An 18,226-nucleotide genomic window follows, 5' to 3' on the forward strand; every position below is an offset into this window, starting at 1 on the left:
TGTTTGATGCTGTGGGGCTGACTGACCACTGAGGCCCTCTGAGCTCTCCTGCTGAACTCTGCAGAGAGAGCATCAAGTGTAGGAACATTTAATGACATACATATGTGAATGGCTTTTTAGAGGAGATCTGAGATGATGACAAAATCACAGAACTGTTGCTCAGGAGGAAGAGTGGCTGGTATATGGCTGGTGTATGACGATCCTTTAAAAAAAATACATGCAGGCCCCATCAGAAATATTGGTGTCACTCTGTGAAGGCTTTGAGAGTTCAGCGAGGGGTTCAAGCAACAGTATTATGATGCAAATAAAGCTAGGCATCCTAATAGCAAATAGGGGGAAGGAGAAATGACAACATTGTTTCAGGGGCCTATGAGTTGTTATTTTTTTCGAAGAGTGAGCAACAAGTAGTCCCCCCAAAAAGGGATTGTGAAGGAGGAATCTGTATGGTATATAAAGTAAAGCCCAACAGAGAATTCTTTAGTCAATCCTGGTCTGGACAATTGACTCTGGTTTATGTCTTCTGTATGAGAATAAACTCTACTGCATCAAACTCTGATCATCTCCTGAGTACCTTTTGCGGCTGCATTTTGTATCAAGTTTTTGGGGAAAGAATTTGTGCATATTTTTCTGTATCAATGGACCAGTGCCCTCATCTGGCCCAGGCTTGGTCCACGACAATTTAACACAACAGGGGTCTGATCAAGGTGGGCAGGGTCACCTGGGAGATGGAGTCCACCATGAAGAGAACAGAAAAACCCAAAGACACCAGATCACATCAGTGATGTGTTAAAGTGCATAGCTGGGTATATCCCAAACCATCAAGTCTGGTTTAGCCAGTGATGCCTGAAGACGGACTTGGAGACAAACAACAGGTTGGTGACGACTGGAGGGACAGCTGGCAGCAGGAAGGTTAGCTACCCAACCTGCATGTTCACTGAGGAAGAACTCCATGGAGCTGCAGACAGACCTTCAAGCAGATACAAGGGGATGAGCACCTCAGCGAGATGGATTGCAGGACAAGGATTTTTACAAAGAAATAATTTGAACAAGTATGAGATACATCTGCGGTGAGACCTGCAGCTGTGCCTCGGGAATTAGAGCTGGTAATTCACTCATCACATGTTTGTAGGTTTTGTAGCTCAAGTCTCCTGAATCCACATTGATGACTGGTAATATCAGTGAGTTCATCCTTAACTTCAGTGAATTGAATCACTTCCCAGACAATGTCTTCACACTGACTTCAGACTGGTATAACTAAACCTTTCACAATCACAGTGGTATTTTTCTGAATTGTAAAGTTGATCAAGGCAGTTGACACAACAGATGGATCCAATTAAAAGCATGTATTTCTGCAAATGCCGTCATAAAACAAAGGCATAAGCAATTTTTTTAAACAAAAATGTTGGGTTTTTTTGCCTAAATATCATATATTCGAAATTTGGATGAGTTTCTTTGTGTTTTCTGAAAAATCTGGAAAAAAATGTATGCTATTATTTTAAGAGAGAGATGAGAAGAGAGTCAAAATGTACTGTAATACCTCCTACTCACATTTAAGTTTAATTACATTTGATGAAGGCTGTGCAATAACTTGTGTAGGACTCGGATCACAAAGTCTAGGAACTGGACATGAGATCTAATAGTGACCTGTACAACAATGACTGTGACCAACCACTGGCATGCAACGATGACTTTGTTAGTTCAGAGAATTCATACAATACATTTTTTTAAATTAAGTTTAAAAGTATCCTGCATTTGATCAAAAATTATTTTTTTTGCCACCTTGACTACAAAGTTCTGAGCAATTCAGACATCAACAAATTTCAGTTTTAAATTCTTACCTTCCATCAGCAGCTTGTCCAACTTTAAAGTTCTCAGGAAGACCCTTAGACCGGTCACTCTTCATGGACACACAGCTGGGTTCAGGTCCAGATCCAGGTTGTTCAACTTGAAAGTTAGGAGGGTAACCCTTAGACCAGTCACTCTTCATGTTCACACAGCTGGGTTCAGGTCCAGATCCAGGTTGTTCAACTTGAAAGTTAGGAGGGTAACCCTTAGACCGGTCACTCTTCATGGACACGCAGCTGGGTTCATGTCCAGATCCAGGTTGTTCAATTTGAAAGTTAGGAGGGTAACCCTTAGACGAGTCACTCTTCATGGACACGAAGCTGGGTTCAGGTCCAGATCCAGGTTGTTCAACTTGAAAGTTAGGAGGGCAACCCTTAGACCAGTCACTCTTCATGGACACACAGCTGGGTTCAGGTTCAGGGTCAGGTTCAGGTTCAGGTCTCTCCTGCTGCACTAATAAAAATGAGAGTGGTTAATAATGTTCCTAAAATGTAATCACATCAAAGATTCTGACTCATTTAATTTGACTAATCAGTTTTATTTTATATGGAGAAGAGTCCTGGGGCCTCATGTATAAAAGAGTGCGTAGCTTTCATCCTGAAAGATGGTCTACTCCTAAAACTAGAAAAGTACGTACGCAAACTCAGCTCCACATGTATCAAACTGTGCGTACGCCAGGTTCAGCGCACCTTTCCTTGATACATCCCAACCAGCGTGGAACTGAGCACACATGCACGAGCCACCAACCACGCCCCAGCTCCTCACGAAAATGAATATGCAGATGACATGCAAACAACTATAAATCGCCGACATGCCCGCTGATTATCAAAAAAAAAGGCAAATCAACTTGCTGCCACTGCATGGTGATCTCCGAGGTGGAGGCAGGAAAACGTGCTTTTTGTTGCCTAAGTTCTGGGATCAGCAACAAGATGTCACTGTGGCTCTTAACCAGCCGGATCAGAGACCTGCACCATGGCAGAAGGGTCCCTCAACACACGCTCCTTCTAAACTCCACCGTTGTTGCCTATTTTGCCAGAATTGATAGAGAAGCCAGTTCGTAATGCGTGCCAATATAATTTTTACGCATCAGTTTATGAGCCACACTTAACTTGTTGTCCCAATTCAACATCACATACGGGATCAAATATGCACCACATCTGAATTATTCTGAAGGATTTCCCACAAACGTTTTTTCTCCAAGGAGAGGGATCTGTGGTCATGGATCATTGTGACCTGCAGCGTTAACATCTCCATGTTAAACCAAAGGGGAAACAATCGGGGATCGGCACTTTGACACAGTAATTGAGGCAGGTTATCTGTGGTATTTGTGCGCTCCATATTAATCAGAATCAGAAATACTTTATTGATCCCCGGAGGGAAATTTGGTATATATGTATATAAAAATAGTGGAAATAGCCAAATATAGTCTATAGACTGAAGAAAATATGCAATCTTTAAAAACATACAGACTTCAACATACTATCATTGCACAAGTAAGCAGCAGTACGCAGGTGAAATCTAAAATACAATAATAGATCTACAATAAAATCATCTATCCCCCTCATATTTAAAACGGGTTATTCAGGATGGAATACTGCATTTTCCTTCATTGTCCGAAAGCTATAAACTGTAAACACAAAGCCAGTTGTGTGTAGTTTGAGTATAGACATGAAACACATTTTAAATACAGCAGAAAAGATAGTACTTTCCCCCAAACAAAAGTTTGTGGTGCCACCGCACATTCTCACGTCAAGTTCACTTTTCATACATGTGGCGTGTGCGGGAAAAACAGCGTACGCAATGTTTTAGTGCGTACGCAGCGTTGATACATGAGGCCCCTGGACAGTTAGAGATCCTCATCTCACCTCTGAGCTTTGGTCTGGCTGCCATGTTCCCCACACAGAGTGGTTTCAGAGGGAGGGTCTCCCTCCTCTCTGTCCTCACACTGATCCATAGCAGAGTCCACACCTGCAGGGAGAGATTCACCCTGTCACTGCAACAACAACAACAACAACAACAGCAATATTTCAAAGTCACAGAGTCTTTGTATTTGCAGCTTTTGAGGAAATACACATATGGAAGTGGTTACAACTAACTTAACTAGTTAACTATAACCTCAGTTAGCTTACAAGTAGCTTATGTAGTATACTATTAGCTTATAACTAGTTAAACTGGTTGAACAATTAGCTTACACTCAACAGCTTGGTTACAACTCACTCAATAACAAGAAATATATCAGCAGGTATATAATTTGCTCAATAACGATACAAGCTAATCAATTAGCTAGCAACTGGTTTACAACTAACTTACAATGTCCTATTTTACCAGGTTGCCAATAGCTTATAGCTAGCTAAACTCATTAACCACTACATCAATTAGCTTACTACTAGCTCAACTAGTTTACAAATATCTCCCAGCAAGATTTTAACTAACACACAAGTTAACTAGCTTACAACTAGTTTACAATCAGCAGTATCAGTTAGGTTACACCTGTTTTACAACTAGCTGACAGCAAGTCAACAACTGAATCACAGCTTACTGGTTTACAACCAGCTCAACTAGAAACTAACTGAACAAGTTAAAAATGAGCTCAATTATCTTACAGGTAGCTCAGCTAGTCTATAACTAGCATCTAACTCAGTTGGCTCAACAAATTAACAACTATCATAGAAATAATGGTGAGCCAGAGAACTCAGCTTATTCAACAAGCCAACAGCTAGTTTACAGCTGGTTGAAACTATACCTGTTTGCTAGTTGAGCTATACAACAAGTCCTCAGAGAGGACGTGTGGTGACAGATTATGCAAGCTACATGATGTTTCACAAATTACTCCAGCAGAAAATCAACTCGAGGGCACAATTCCCAAATAGTCAAATTTAACTTTGCTCACAAAGTACTTTTACATGGTTGTGGTGCTACACTTGTATTGTGTTATTGGAAGTTTCATCATAAATATGAGTTTGAATCAGCTCCATAATGGTTAGCATGTTAGCTGCTGTCAGAGCAGTGGGTGATATTGATAAACTTAAAATAAACTTTAAAAACTTAAACTTATAATAATTATTATTATAATTAAAATGCTGAAATGCAAACAAAAAGACCTGAGATCAGCTCAAAGTGTTTAACAGTGAAAAGAGTCACTTACCAAGAGATTAACACGGAGGAAAAACAACTGCGTCACAACAGAACAAAACAGGAGGAGGAAGTAAAGGTAAAATACAGGTGAGAGAGAGGGGGAGGGGAGAGAGAGAGAGAGAGAGAGAGAGAGAGAGAGACGTCCCACAGGAAACCAGTTGAGCAGAGAGGAAAAGTTTTAAGACAAGTCTGAACAACTGACAGACTGTAACTGATGTAACTGATATGAAAGCGTTCACTCAGGAATGATCAGCCTCACATGGGACTGAAAATATGACAGTAAACAATGTAAAAGTGTTTATTGCTGACCAACAGACTATCAAACTCTTTTTCACTTTAATAGTATCCATAATATGTATTAAAGGGGGAAATAACATATCATGAAAGGAAAAATACTTCGATAGAATTTATTTCCCCATTTATTTTTTCATTTATCCTTTATTTATTTCCTTGAGGAATCATTGGGGGCAACCCCTCATTTACAATGATGTTGAGAGTACAGAGAAAATACAAAACAGCACAGACAAAACACATGCAAAAACATTAAAAACAGTTGCAGTGAAAGGCAGAGTTCTTGGTTATCATAGTTTTAAAGTGGCCCAGAGTTATAACTGTGTGGAGTTTGAGTGAATGTTGTAAGATGTTCCAGGTTGATGCAGCAGAAAAACTGAAAGCAGTTTTTCCAAATTCAGTATTAGTCCGGGGAACACTGAGAATTAATCACTAGAGCGTGTTGGATAATTACTGTGTGACCAGTTTAATAAAGTGCTGAGGTTTGGTGGCATGTCGCCTATCAAGACTTTATAAATGAAGAGGAACCAGTGCATGTCTCGTCTCACCGATAAAGGTCCCATCCCACCTTGTTGTATAGGAGTCAATGATGGGTGGAGTAACTGTCCCCGGTGATTAATCAGAGTGATTAACAGAGTCCAGTGAGGTGAGAGTGGAGGCAGAAGCATGTCTATAGATAACATCAGCATAATTCAGAACTGATTAAAAAAAACAGCCTGAATGATCCGTTTCCTACAGAACAGAGGGAAGCTTGCTTTGTTTCTGTATAAGTATCCGATTTTTTGTTTTAATTTACTTGTAAGTATGTCAATATGAAATTTGAATGTGAGTTTTTGATCCAACCAGACACCCAGATATTTGTATTGTGAAACCTTTTCCATACTGTGACCTGTTAAAGTGGTGATATATAGACCATCTTCTGCAATATGTCTGGCTCTTGAGAATATCATGTATTTGGTTTTGTCTGAATTGAGAACTAATTCTAGATTGAGGAGAGAATGTTGTAGTTTGTCGAAGGCTTGCTGGAGAGTTTCAATGGCTGAATGTGCAGTATTAGAGGTGAAATACAGAACTGTGTCATCGGCGTAGAGATGGGCGTTACAGTTAGTTATAGTGGATGTAATGTTGTTCATGAAAATGGTAAACAGGACAGGACCCAATATTGAACCTTGTGGACCCCCTTTGTTAATGGTTAAAATTCGGAGTGGTTGGGGAAAAAAAGACACAAAATGACTGAAAAAGACACAAAATGAGATGACAGAATGACCAAAAAAAGACACAGAATAACTAAAAAAGACACAACAACAGACACAAAATAACCAAAAAAGACACAAATGACCAAAAAAGACACAATATGACTTACAAAGACACAAAAAGACATGAAAAGGATTCAAAAATGGACAATTAGCCCAAGACTCTATAGAGTTAAACGCGTTATGGGAAACAAGTGCATGTTGTGGAATTGGACTCAATAACTCTCAGTTTGGATTTAAAAGTGCTCAAAGAAACTAAGTCAGTTAGTTTCCCTCTTTCTGGAGCAGATTCCAGCAGAAGGTTCAGAGGAAACAAACGAAGGGACAGAAAGCAACAATTGATCTGATGAACGAAGAAAATCAGATCCAGCATTTCTCACAGTCATTAAGGTGCAAATATATAAAGGCAGCAGTCCCAATATTGCCTTATAAATGAAAGTAAACCAATGACCTTTGACCCTTGGAGTGTCCAGAGCAGGACATCCTCCCCCAGAGGATCATTCACAATCTGACAGTTAGTAATGAAGCTCAGAGAAGCTGATAAACAGGATCATTCATTCTGAGACATGGAGCAGCAGCATTCATGGACAAAAGATCTCCGTAATCCAACACAGATATCAATGTTGCAGTGACAAGACGCTTGTTTATATTAAAATAAAAAATGGTAAATGGTCCTACACTTATATACCCGTCTGAGGGCCAACATGGGGCCCCAGCCCCGCCTGAGGGCCATCATGGGGCCCCGCCCCCGGCCTGAGGGCCAACACGGGGCCCCACCCCGGCCTTTTATTGTGGAGGAACACGCTGATAATTTGGTTAAACTACCACATTAATACATAACCTCTGTGTAATATATGGTGTCTCAAGAGTGACACAATTTAAATAATTTCAACAAATATGAGTGTGAAAATGTAAAACATCTACCAGTAAAATAAATGGGTTTTTACTTTTCTTTTTTTTTTTCAAATTAATCAGAGTTCCTTTAACTTTACAGAAAACCTGTGATAATTATTATTTTATGATTTTTTTATTTTTTTTAAACTCAAGTCCAAAGTCTGTTTCTGTTCACATTGTGGGCTAAAAATAAAATAAAAAATGGAAGCCCATTACTGCCTCATAAATACGAGGTTAAGTATTATTCAATTATTCACACATTCTTAAAAGAAACTAAACTTGTGATTCTTTTCTGTGTTCTGGTTGAAATCAAACGTATTGCTAAATTTAAGTGCTGAATCAAAGTTTTGACATGATGTAGTTTTATTTTTTATGCTTATTTTGCAGGAGTGGGCTTCCATATTTATGTCCAGATATACACTGCTGTAGCTGTCTGTCACGTCTGCTGCCATATGTTAAAAATATGTCAAATAATCCTCAGGAAATTTAAAGTTGTGGTGTAACTCCATCAGAAGTAAAACATCTAAAAATAAATCATACTAGCCTTGAAATTCACATCTTTGACCACGTTGTTCTATAACTCATGAGCGTCTGATTGTAAAAGTGTCTTGTAACTGTTTTTCTGTTCTTTTGTTTACTGGCACTGTCTGAACACTGTAAGGATGTTGTTATTTGTTTCTGTCACCTGACTGAGTTCAGTTTGGGGACGTGAAGTGTCATATTATACAAGAAGGGAAATAAAAACTAGAGTGAATTAAAATAAAGCCTCCTGACAGTTTCATCATTAGTAGTGAGATAAATGTTCATACAGGTACTTTTTATTTATTAATAATCATTACAAAAGTCTATAATAAGACAATTTTGAGAATATCAGGGCATTTAAAAAATTTGCCAGTTTCTGCCCCAAAATTTCGACATGCTGTAGTATGACTTTTTTTCAAAATATCGTGTTTTTTGTTGTTGTTGTTTTTTTAGATTGTGATTTCAAGAAAAAACACCCTACTATACGTATCAAAAGACCACAATAGGACCATTTTGAGACTATAAGGGATATTAAAAAATGTTGTTGCTTCTCCCAAATTTTTTTAGACATGCTATAGTATGACTTTTTTTCAAATTTTGGACCTCTCAAAATCATTTTTTTGTGATTTCTGAAAAAGCCACCCTACTACACGTATCAACAGACCATAATAAGACCATTTTGAGTGTATCAGGACATTTAACAATTTTGTGACTTTTTCCCCAAAAATTTCAACATGCTATAGTGTGATTTTTGTTGTTGTTTTTTTACAAATTCTGGACATCTCAAAACGTGATGTTTTTTTGTGATTTCAGGAAAAGCAACCCTACTTCACGTGTCAACAGACCACAATAACATCATTTTAAGAATATCTGGGCACTTAAAAATTCTGTGACTTTTCCCCAAAAAATGTAGACGTGCTATAGTATGACTTTCTTGTCAAATTTTGGACATCTCAAAATGTGGTGTTTTTTTTTCCGATTTGGGGAAAAGGAACCCTACTACAGGTATCAACAGACCATAATAAGACCATTTTGAGAGTATAGGGGCATTTAAAAATGTTGTTACTTTTTACCCAAAAAATTTGGCATGCTATAGTATGACTTTTGTTCTCAAATTTTGACCATCTCAAAATGTATGCTGTTTTTTGTTCTATTTTCGGACATTCTAAAATATGGTGTTTTCCTGTAGTTTTTGTACCAACAACACTTTAATATGTATCAACACACTATAATGAAACCATTTAAAGCATTTGGGGCATTTTAAAATTTTATGACCTTTTGAAATTTTTTGACATGCTTTAATATGATGGGTGGTTTTTTGTAACATTATATAATATTGTGTTTTTCTTTCATTTTTGAACAGATGATAATCTAATATGCATCAACAGAGTAATACAACCATTTTTAGCATTTTGGGTCATTTTTAAATTTTATTAACCTTTTGCTGAAAATAATTCTTTTTTTTGTGGGGGGTTTCCGGAAGAAATTATGAAATAATTCAAATATATAAACTTGCATTTTAAAGGTTTAAATCATGGAAATTATTGAATGTTTAGTAGTTTTGGGCAAAATTGGAGTTGTTTAAGAGATTTATGGAAAAAGGCAGAAAAAATATTGATGTATGGGGATTTAGTAGCAGTTTATTTATGCATGCACATATTTGCCATGAAGGTGTCCAAAGGGTGCAAAATGCATCAATAGACTATAAAAGACATGTAAGAGTAAAAGACATGGGATTTAAAAAATGTTACTAAAAATATACATTTTTTTTGTAAATATTTACGCTGCTGTGAGGTTTATAAACCAGCAGATGTCACTGTGCTGCTGCTGAGTCTGAAGCCTCAAAGCTTCACAAAGCTTCCTGCACCGTCCCTAAAAACACATACAATTTAATACAAGTTTATTACAGCATGTGTACATGGACACAGATACACTTTACATTGTTTATACAGTGTGTCCCACAGAGTCACTTTTAATCACAGCACCAGGGAGGAGGCAGATGTTACGCATCAGGAAGTGTTTCTAGTGAAACATGTTGATCATCAAAGAGATGAAATCAGACAAATGAATGTTTTGTGTTTGAGTCTGAGACAGATCTGCTTCACAGTGCAGAGTGTGAGTGATGGTGAACAGACTGAACTTTGATTTCAGTCAGCAGAGTTTCTGTCCACAGGAGAGACTCTCAGACCTGCAGAGGACACAGAGACACGGAGGAACCAGATAACCAGAACCCAAACCCAAACCCAGGATAAAGAGGTTGAGTGAATGTGGTGTTGAAGGTGTGGAGGTGGATCAGAGAGTCAGAGGAGACTCTGTAGAAGGACAGAGAGCCAGCAGGACAGTCCACATACACTGCTACTCTACCAGAGGAGGAGGAGGAGGAGGAGGAGGAGGAGGAGGAGGAGGAGGAGGAGGAGGAGGAGGAGAGGAATGTTCTTCTGTTATTGTGGCTGACAGAGTAACGACCATCAGAGCAGTACAGACTCCAGGACTGATCATTCCCTCCAAACATACAGTCTTCACTGCGTCCTTTCCTACTGATTCCTCTGTAACTCACTGATATATAAACGTCTCCTTTCAACTCGACCTCCCAGTAACAGCGACCAGTAAGACCAGTTCTACACAGCAGCTGAGGACAGTCAAATCTGTCTGGATGATCAGGATATAACTGATCCTCCTCCACACGTGTCACCTTCCTGTTGTTGTCAGACAGTTTGAGGTTTCTGTTTACTGTGTTTGTGTCCAGTTCCAGTTCACAGACATCTGATGGAGAGAACAAGACACAAAACAGCTGCAGGTTATCATCTGCTGATTTATTAACAACATTACTGACAATTACTGAAAGAAAACCATTCAAAGTTTCACAGTGTAACAGTAAGTCAACATGAGACTCAACATGTCAGTAATATTGTGTGTTATTAGCTCCACCAAAGAGTCACATTCAGCACAAAGTTCAGATCTTTGATCATCAAATGCCAAACTGTCCACTGCTACAGAAAACTTTCACCACAGTCTGGATTTTTAAATGAATATCAGAGGGCTGTGGCTCCACCAACTGGCTTTAAGGTGCTTTTCATCCACCAGGGGCCAGATGCAAAAAACTCAACACACAAATATGCAAACACAATGGGCCTCATTCACGAACCGTTCTTAAGAACAAATTTGTTCTGAAGTCCTACTTACGAAGATTTTAAGTAGATTGTGGCATTCATGAATTTTTTTCTTATCCAGGATTTTTCTTAGGTAAGAACAAATCCTACCAACACTCAGGAGTCTTAAGCACATTTCAGTGCTGACATGTTGGCCTGGTTGAGTTGTCTTCTTTTGTTAAGTTCAATAAAATACATTACATTGACATTTCCGTCATATTCATGAATTTATTTATTTATTAATTCATTTCTTTATTTTTTCATTTTTCATTTTAATTAAATTAAATTAAATGTGCCAACGCTTTAACATGAATCAAGTAAATTGGAAATCATGCGGTCCATTAGTGATACCACCCTGTTTATAGGTGGCATTTCTCCATCCACGGCTACAAAACAATGGCAGATATATTACTGCTGCAGGAGGCTCTGTCTGTTCTGGTTCTGTTGCAGGTTGGCTCTGCAGGACTTCATATGTGATAAAAAAAAAAAAAAGAAAAAAATCAAGCCAAGGTTGCAACCCCTCAGTCCAATACTAAAGACATATTTTGAGCTTACACACTATGGTAAACTCCTGCCTTACAGGGCACACGTTTTATATACATATATACATATATATGTATATATATATATATACATGTATATGTATATATATACATATATATATGTATATGTATATGTATATATATACATGTATATGTATATATATACATATATATATGTATATGTATATGTATATATGTATATGTATATACATATATATATATATATATATATATATATATATATACACATATATGTGTATATATATAAGGTATTATTCCAGAAAATAAATTGTTTGTGTTGTTGCAACCTGCACTAAGGCTGCTAAATATAATTTTCTTCCTCTGAGTGATCTCCTGGACTTAAGAAAGACTCTAAGAAGATTCTTAACGAGATATTGGTGAATGAGGCCCATTGTTTTCTTGTGCGTATGTGTCGTACATCTGGTCTCAGGTCTCCCAGTCAGGGAGGAACTGGAAGGTAAATCCACCTCAACTCACTTTATTCAACTTCTCAACATCTGTTCACATTAATTATGTCCTGCTTTGTTTATGACTTGTATGTTTTTGAACACTGATGTATTAAAAACATCAAGAGAAGAATATTAAAGGAACATAACAACTTTTATCTGTCAAACTTGTGAAGTTTACGAGCAGCACCTGAAGGCAACACAACTCTTGTATAAAATCAGTGAGAGTCAAGAGAAGAAGAAACACAGTCAGCTTTCTGTTGGCTCCACTCTTCATTAAATGTATTTATTAGTTTTGTTGGATTACTGTGTTCACTTTCTTTGTGTTGGTGGATTTGAAATGGATTGATTGAATTCTAACATCTTTCCAGCCACACTGACTGAAAACAGAAGCTGAATCCTGATTGAAACTCTGGAGAAATTCATCATCCAACTTCAGTCAAGAAAAAGTCTAAATGTGCTGTAACATGTGCAGCTGAGTTCTGATGAATGAAGCTGAAACACACTCACACTTCCTCACACCAGGTCTCAGTCTCTGCAGTCCACCATGGTCCACCCTGCAGGAAGAGACACAGTCACAATCAACTTCATATCACCATTAAACATCAACCAGAGACACTCAGTTAGAGACAGAGACACAGCCCTCATTTATCAAGCGAGCGTAGAAACCAGCGTAGATCTGAGTGTATGTTTCGTCTTACGACAGGGTTCACGTGGGATTTATCAAACGATCGTATCTCTCCAATCACAGCGTAAAAATGATCGGCTGTTGATAAATGTGGCGGCTCGAAACGAGCGTCATTTAAATGTCACGCCCTAATATATACCCGATTCAGAAGACTCGCCTTCAGAGTTTATGACACCGAAGGACGCAATGCGGTCAAAAAGAGGATTCCCCCCCCCCTAAAGTCAACTTTATTAGCAAAGTGCCCCGTTACAATAAACAATACGGGCAATATAGACATATTAAAGAAATACGCAGCGACAGAGGTTTATGAAATAAAAGTACTTATAGTTATAAACTCAAACAAGTTCAGTGAATATTTTATATTTGGAGCACGGACTTAAAAGTTTTCACACCTTTTTGGTTGAAGGAGGTAAACAATGTTTTAAAGTAAGTTTTATTTCTAAAAGAAGAGGAATTTCTCAGAGTCAGAAAGTGAAACGCTGACGTCCAACAGCTGCAACACAACAAACTAGTTTTGTTTGATACGTTTGATAAATGAGGGCCAGTGAGAGCTGCTGTCTGTCCACCTGTCCACACCTGAGTGTGTCCACCTGTCTGTCTGTCTGTCTGTCTATACCTGAATGTCCACCTGTCTGTCTGTCTGTCTGTCTATACCTGAATGTCCACCTGTCTGTCTGTCTATACCTGAGAGTCTCCAGTCTCCAGTGTGGATCCTTCAGTCCAGCAGACAGATGCTTCTCTCCTGAGTCTCCTGGATGATTGTAGCTCAGGTCCAGCTCTCTCAGGTGGGAGGGGTTGGAGCTCAGAGCTGAGGCCAGAGAAGCACAGCCTTCCTCTGAGATCATACAGCCTGACAGACTAAACACACAAACACACACACACACACACACACACACACACACACACACGGCCACCATTAACTCTCTAAAATAAGATTATTTATTTGCTAGATGTTCATTATTGTAACAGTCTAAGACACTAATGGAGCTAATAAGCAGACAACTGTTAACACAGTGGGTTTACTTCTAAAAACAGTTTAATTCTGACCTGAGAGTTTCCAGCCTGCAGTGTGGACTCTTCAGTCCAGCAGAAAAGGGCTTCACACCTGAATCCTTCAGGTCGTTGTTACTCAGGTCCAGGTCTCTCAGACTAGAGGACTGGGAGCTGAGGACTGAGGACAGAGCTTCACAGCTTCTCTCTGAGAGGTTACAGCCACTCAGCCTGGAGAGGAATCAGCAAAACATGAGAGAACAAATAGAAACTAAATTTAATCTGGATGATGATGTGAGCACCTACAGAGCTTTGTTGGAGGCTTTGACCACTGGCAGCAGCCTCAGAAGAGCCTCCTCTGAAGCAGAGTATTTCTTCAGGTCAAACACGTCCAGATCTGTTTGTGATGACAGTAAGATGAAACCCAGAGCTGACCACTGAGCAGGAGACAGTTTATCTGTGGAGAGACTTCCTGATCTCAGGGACTGTTGGATCTCCTCCACTAGAGAACGATCATTCAGTTCATTCAGACAGTGGAACAGGTTGATGCTTCTCTCTGGAGAACGATTCTCACTGATCTTCTTCTTGATGTACTGGGATGTTTTCTTGGTCTGTGAGCTACTTCCTGTCTGTGTCAGCAGGCCCCTGAGGAGAGTTTGATTGGTCTCCAGAGAAAGACCCAGGAGGAAACGGAGGAACAAGTCCAGGTGTCCGTTTGGACTCTGTAAGGCCTTGTCCACAGCACTCTGGTAGAGAGGAATTGATTTGCCCCCGAACACTTCAGACCACCAGGAGCTTGATTGTTCTTCTGTCATCAGATCGACTCCAGAGTTGATGAAGGTGAGATGGACATGAAGAGCAGCCAGAAACTCCTGAACACTCAGATGGACGAAGCAGAACACCCTGTCCTGGTACAGTCCTCTCTCCTCTCTAAAGACCTGTGTGAACACTCCTGAGTACACTGAGGCTGCTCTGATATCGATGCCACACTCTGTCAGGTCTGAGTCATAGAAGATCAGGTTTCCTTTCTGCAGCTGATCAAAAGCCAGTTTTCCCAGAGACTCAATCATCTTCCTGCTCTTTTTACACCACTGTGGATCTGTCTCAGCTCCTCCATCGTACTTGATGTTCTTCACTTTGGACTGAACCACCAGGAAGTGGATGTACATCTCAGTCAGGGTCTTAGGCAGCTCTCCTCCCTCTCTGGTCTTCATCAGATCCAGAACTGTAGCAGAGATCCAGCAGAAGACTGGGATGTGGCACATGATGTGGAGGCTTTGTGATGTCTTGATGTGGGAGATGATTCTGCCGGCCTGCTCCTCTTCTCTGAATCTCTTCCTGAAGTACTCCTCCTTCTGTGGGTCAGTGAACCCTCTGACCTCTGTCACCATGTCAACACAGTCAGCAGGGATCTGATTGGCTGCTGCAGGTCGTGTGGTAATCCAGAGGCGAGCAGAGGGAAGCAGTTTCCTCCGGATGAGGTTTGTCAGCAGCACATCCACTGAGGTGGACTCTGTGACATCAGTCAGGACCTCAGTGTTGTGGAAGTCCAGAGGAAGTCGACACTCATCCAGACCGTCAAAGATCAACACAACGTGGAACTTTTCAAACCTGCAGATTCCTGCTTCTTTGGTTTCAGGAAAGAAGTGATGAACAAGTTCCACCAAGCTGAACTTTTTCTCTTTCAGCACATTCAGCTCTCTGAAAGTGAATGGAAATGTGAAGTGGATGTCCTTGTTGGTTTTGTCTTCAGCCCAGTCCAGAGTGAACTTCTGTGTTAAGACTGTTTTTCCAATGCCAGCCACTCCCTTTGTCAGCACTCTTCTGATTGGTTCATCTCTTCCAGGTGAGGCTTTAAAGATGTCTTCTTGTCTGATTGTTGTTTCTGGTCTGTCTGGTTTCCTGGATGCTGTTTCAATCAGTCTGACCTCATGTTCATCATTGACCTCTGCAGTCCCTCCCTCTGTGATGTAGAGCTCTGTGTAGATCTGATTCAGAAGGGTTGGGTTTCCTGCTTTAGAGATCCCCTCAAACACACACTGGAACTTCTTCTTCAGGTTAGACTTCAGTTTACCTTGGCACACTGGAGCACAAGTTCCTGAATGAACAAATTAAATTAAATCAGTGAGAGTATCCTGTAGAAAATCAGAAAATCTAAACATTTAATTGTGTCTGTGCAGTTTTTGCTCCTGTGTCAGTTTTATTCAGGTCATCAGTTGAGGACGAACAGCTTCTGATCTGATGCAGATGTGTGCAGCATATTTACTTCAGCAATTATAAATGTAAGCTTTGCCCATGTTGCCTCCATTTCTTCTTTCATCATGTAACATTTTATAGAAATCCACTTACTGCTCTTTAGACAGTCAGCAAGCTCCTCCTGATTCATTCCTCTCAGGAAGTTAATTGTGATATTCAGAAACTCCTCTCTGCTTCTCCTCCTCTGCTCCTCATCCTCCAACACCTCCTCATCCTCCCATTGACTCTCTAAGCATTCTGGGTAATCTGGACTCAGAACCTTCTGGATCTTCTTCAGCTCGTTCTTTACAAACATGACGATGTTCTCCTCCAGCAGCTGGAACAGAATGATAAACTGAACATTTAGTTAAAAGCTCACATGTCATTCATCAGTTAGTCTGAAGGTTGCTGGTCCAAACAGAGCAGCACCATGAATGGTAGATAAACATGAATCTTTAGTTTATAGTGAAAGGTTTGTTTGTACATGTACACACCATAAATATGGAGTCCAGATCTGTTTGATGCTGTGGGGCAGACTGACCACTGAGGCCCTCTGAGCTCTCCTGCTGAATTCTGTAGAGAAAACATCAATTTTAGGGACAATTAATGACATATATATATGTAAACAGCTTTCTAACGGATTTCTGAGATGATGACACAGAACTGCTCAGGAGGAATAGTGGGTGGTATGAAAGCATTTTTTCACCAACATTACTAGAGCCTGATAGCGTCCTACTGGCAGTAGCTTTAAAACAGGTGATAATGTTTGAGCTGACTGTACCCTGGGTCGGACACGAAGAGGACCATATGTCAGCAGATGTTAGAACAGTGTCCTAACTATTGATCTCAGATGTGGAGGATTTTCTGTCTGATTGCTCTGCAAAGCACTCAAACTGTAGGGTCTATGGGGATTAATCACAGTTATAGCCGAAGTTACAGCCAAAGGATAGGGCCAGTTCTAACCAGGGGCATGGGCAACCATGGCCGGTAGAGAAGCACATGATTCTTTGATGAAGTTTGAGAAGAGCCAAGGGAAGGATGGAGCAGTGATTCTTTAGTGAGGCTAAGTAAGGGCAGGAGTAAGGACTGGTCAATATTTCTTTGATGCTTTACCAAGTAAGAACTGATTGATGATCCTTTTTAAGAAAACACATGCAGGCCCCATCAGAAATATTGGTGTCACTCGTTGAAGGGTTTGAGAGTTCAGCAAGGGGTTCAAGCAAGAGTGTTATGATGCAAATAAAGCTCATAGCCAGGCAACTGAATGGCCAATAGGGGGAAGGAGAAATGACAACATTGTTTCTGGGGCGTATGAGTTGCTCTCTTTTGGAAGAGTCAGAAAAAGAAGCACAAGTAGTCCACCATTGAGGAGTGACGAGTACTTGAAGCAGTAGGATCCCAAACATAAAATATACTACTGTTGTAAACAGGAGGAATGTGCTGCTGTTGATAGTAATTTAATTTCTAATGTTGACGTCTGTTCCCCTGCATCACTGCTGCTGTTAAACGTTACGTAACACGACATTTCATCTCACATTGTAATTGGCCATTTTACATTTGATTGTTAGTCTGTGAATCCTTTCAGGTATTTTTCGTCACTCAACAATTGATGGAAAAAAATATGACTCCAGTGATGAAATAAATAACTGTGATTTCTAAGTCCAGTATTTAATTAGAAATTCTGATTCTCCGTTTCAGGGAAAGTTTTGATTTTACATACTGACAATATGTATGTGTTATTAATATAACACAGCAGTGATGTAGAAAGTATAATATTTTTTAAATATCACACACTTCCCTCTAGGAAGTAAGGAAGGAGGCTGTTCTGTTGCTAGATTGATGAACTGCTCGAACGTTTTGTACTGGTATTTTGCTGTCGTATCGTAGAAGTAAGTAGATTTGTATTACATTCCTTTTAATTAAATGGAACAAGCTCTTATGTTAACTTTGTTTTGGAGAGACTTCATGTTGGAGTGCAAAACACAGATTAAACTGGGCTATTTTCTGGGGAAAAATGCCCTGTGGTGCATAGTTTGTCATATTTATTTATTTTAAAGAGTAGATTAATGAATATTATATTGAAATATCAATACAATTGTTTTTTCATTTATTTTGGGTAAGTGTGTTGTTATACTTCTGATAGTGCAACCCTACTTAATTGTGACTAGTACGACAATGACTGAGTCTAATCGCTGGCATGCAGCGATCACTTTGT

General features: G+C 39.6%; 1 protein-coding gene across 1 annotated transcript; it reads right to left on the minus strand.

Annotated features, from left to right (window-relative positions):
• Positions 1–9,573: 9,573 nt before the first annotated feature.
• Positions 9,574–16,225, minus strand: LOC131960683 (NLR family CARD domain-containing protein 3-like). Its single transcript, XM_059325948.1, has 6 exons — positions 16,126–16,225; positions 14,083–15,874; positions 13,834–14,007; positions 13,471–13,644; positions 12,609–12,655; positions 9,574–10,703 (listed from the first exon to the last, which is right to left on the minus strand). Exons 1-6 carry the CDS (start codon positions 16,160–16,162, stop codon positions 10,123–10,125), a joined length of 2,805 nt encoding a protein of 934 aa, XP_059181931.1. The 5' UTR covers positions 16,163–16,225; the 3' UTR covers positions 9,574–10,122.
• Between the last annotated feature and the right edge of the window lie 2,001 nt (positions 16,226–18,226).

The sequence above is a fragment of the Centropristis striata genome, chromosome 22, assembly GCF_030273125.1.
Source record: "Centropristis striata isolate RG_2023a ecotype Rhode Island chromosome 22, C.striata_1.0, whole genome shotgun sequence".
Classification (NCBI taxonomy): domain Eukaryota; kingdom Metazoa; phylum Chordata; class Actinopteri; order Perciformes; family Serranidae; genus Centropristis; species Centropristis striata.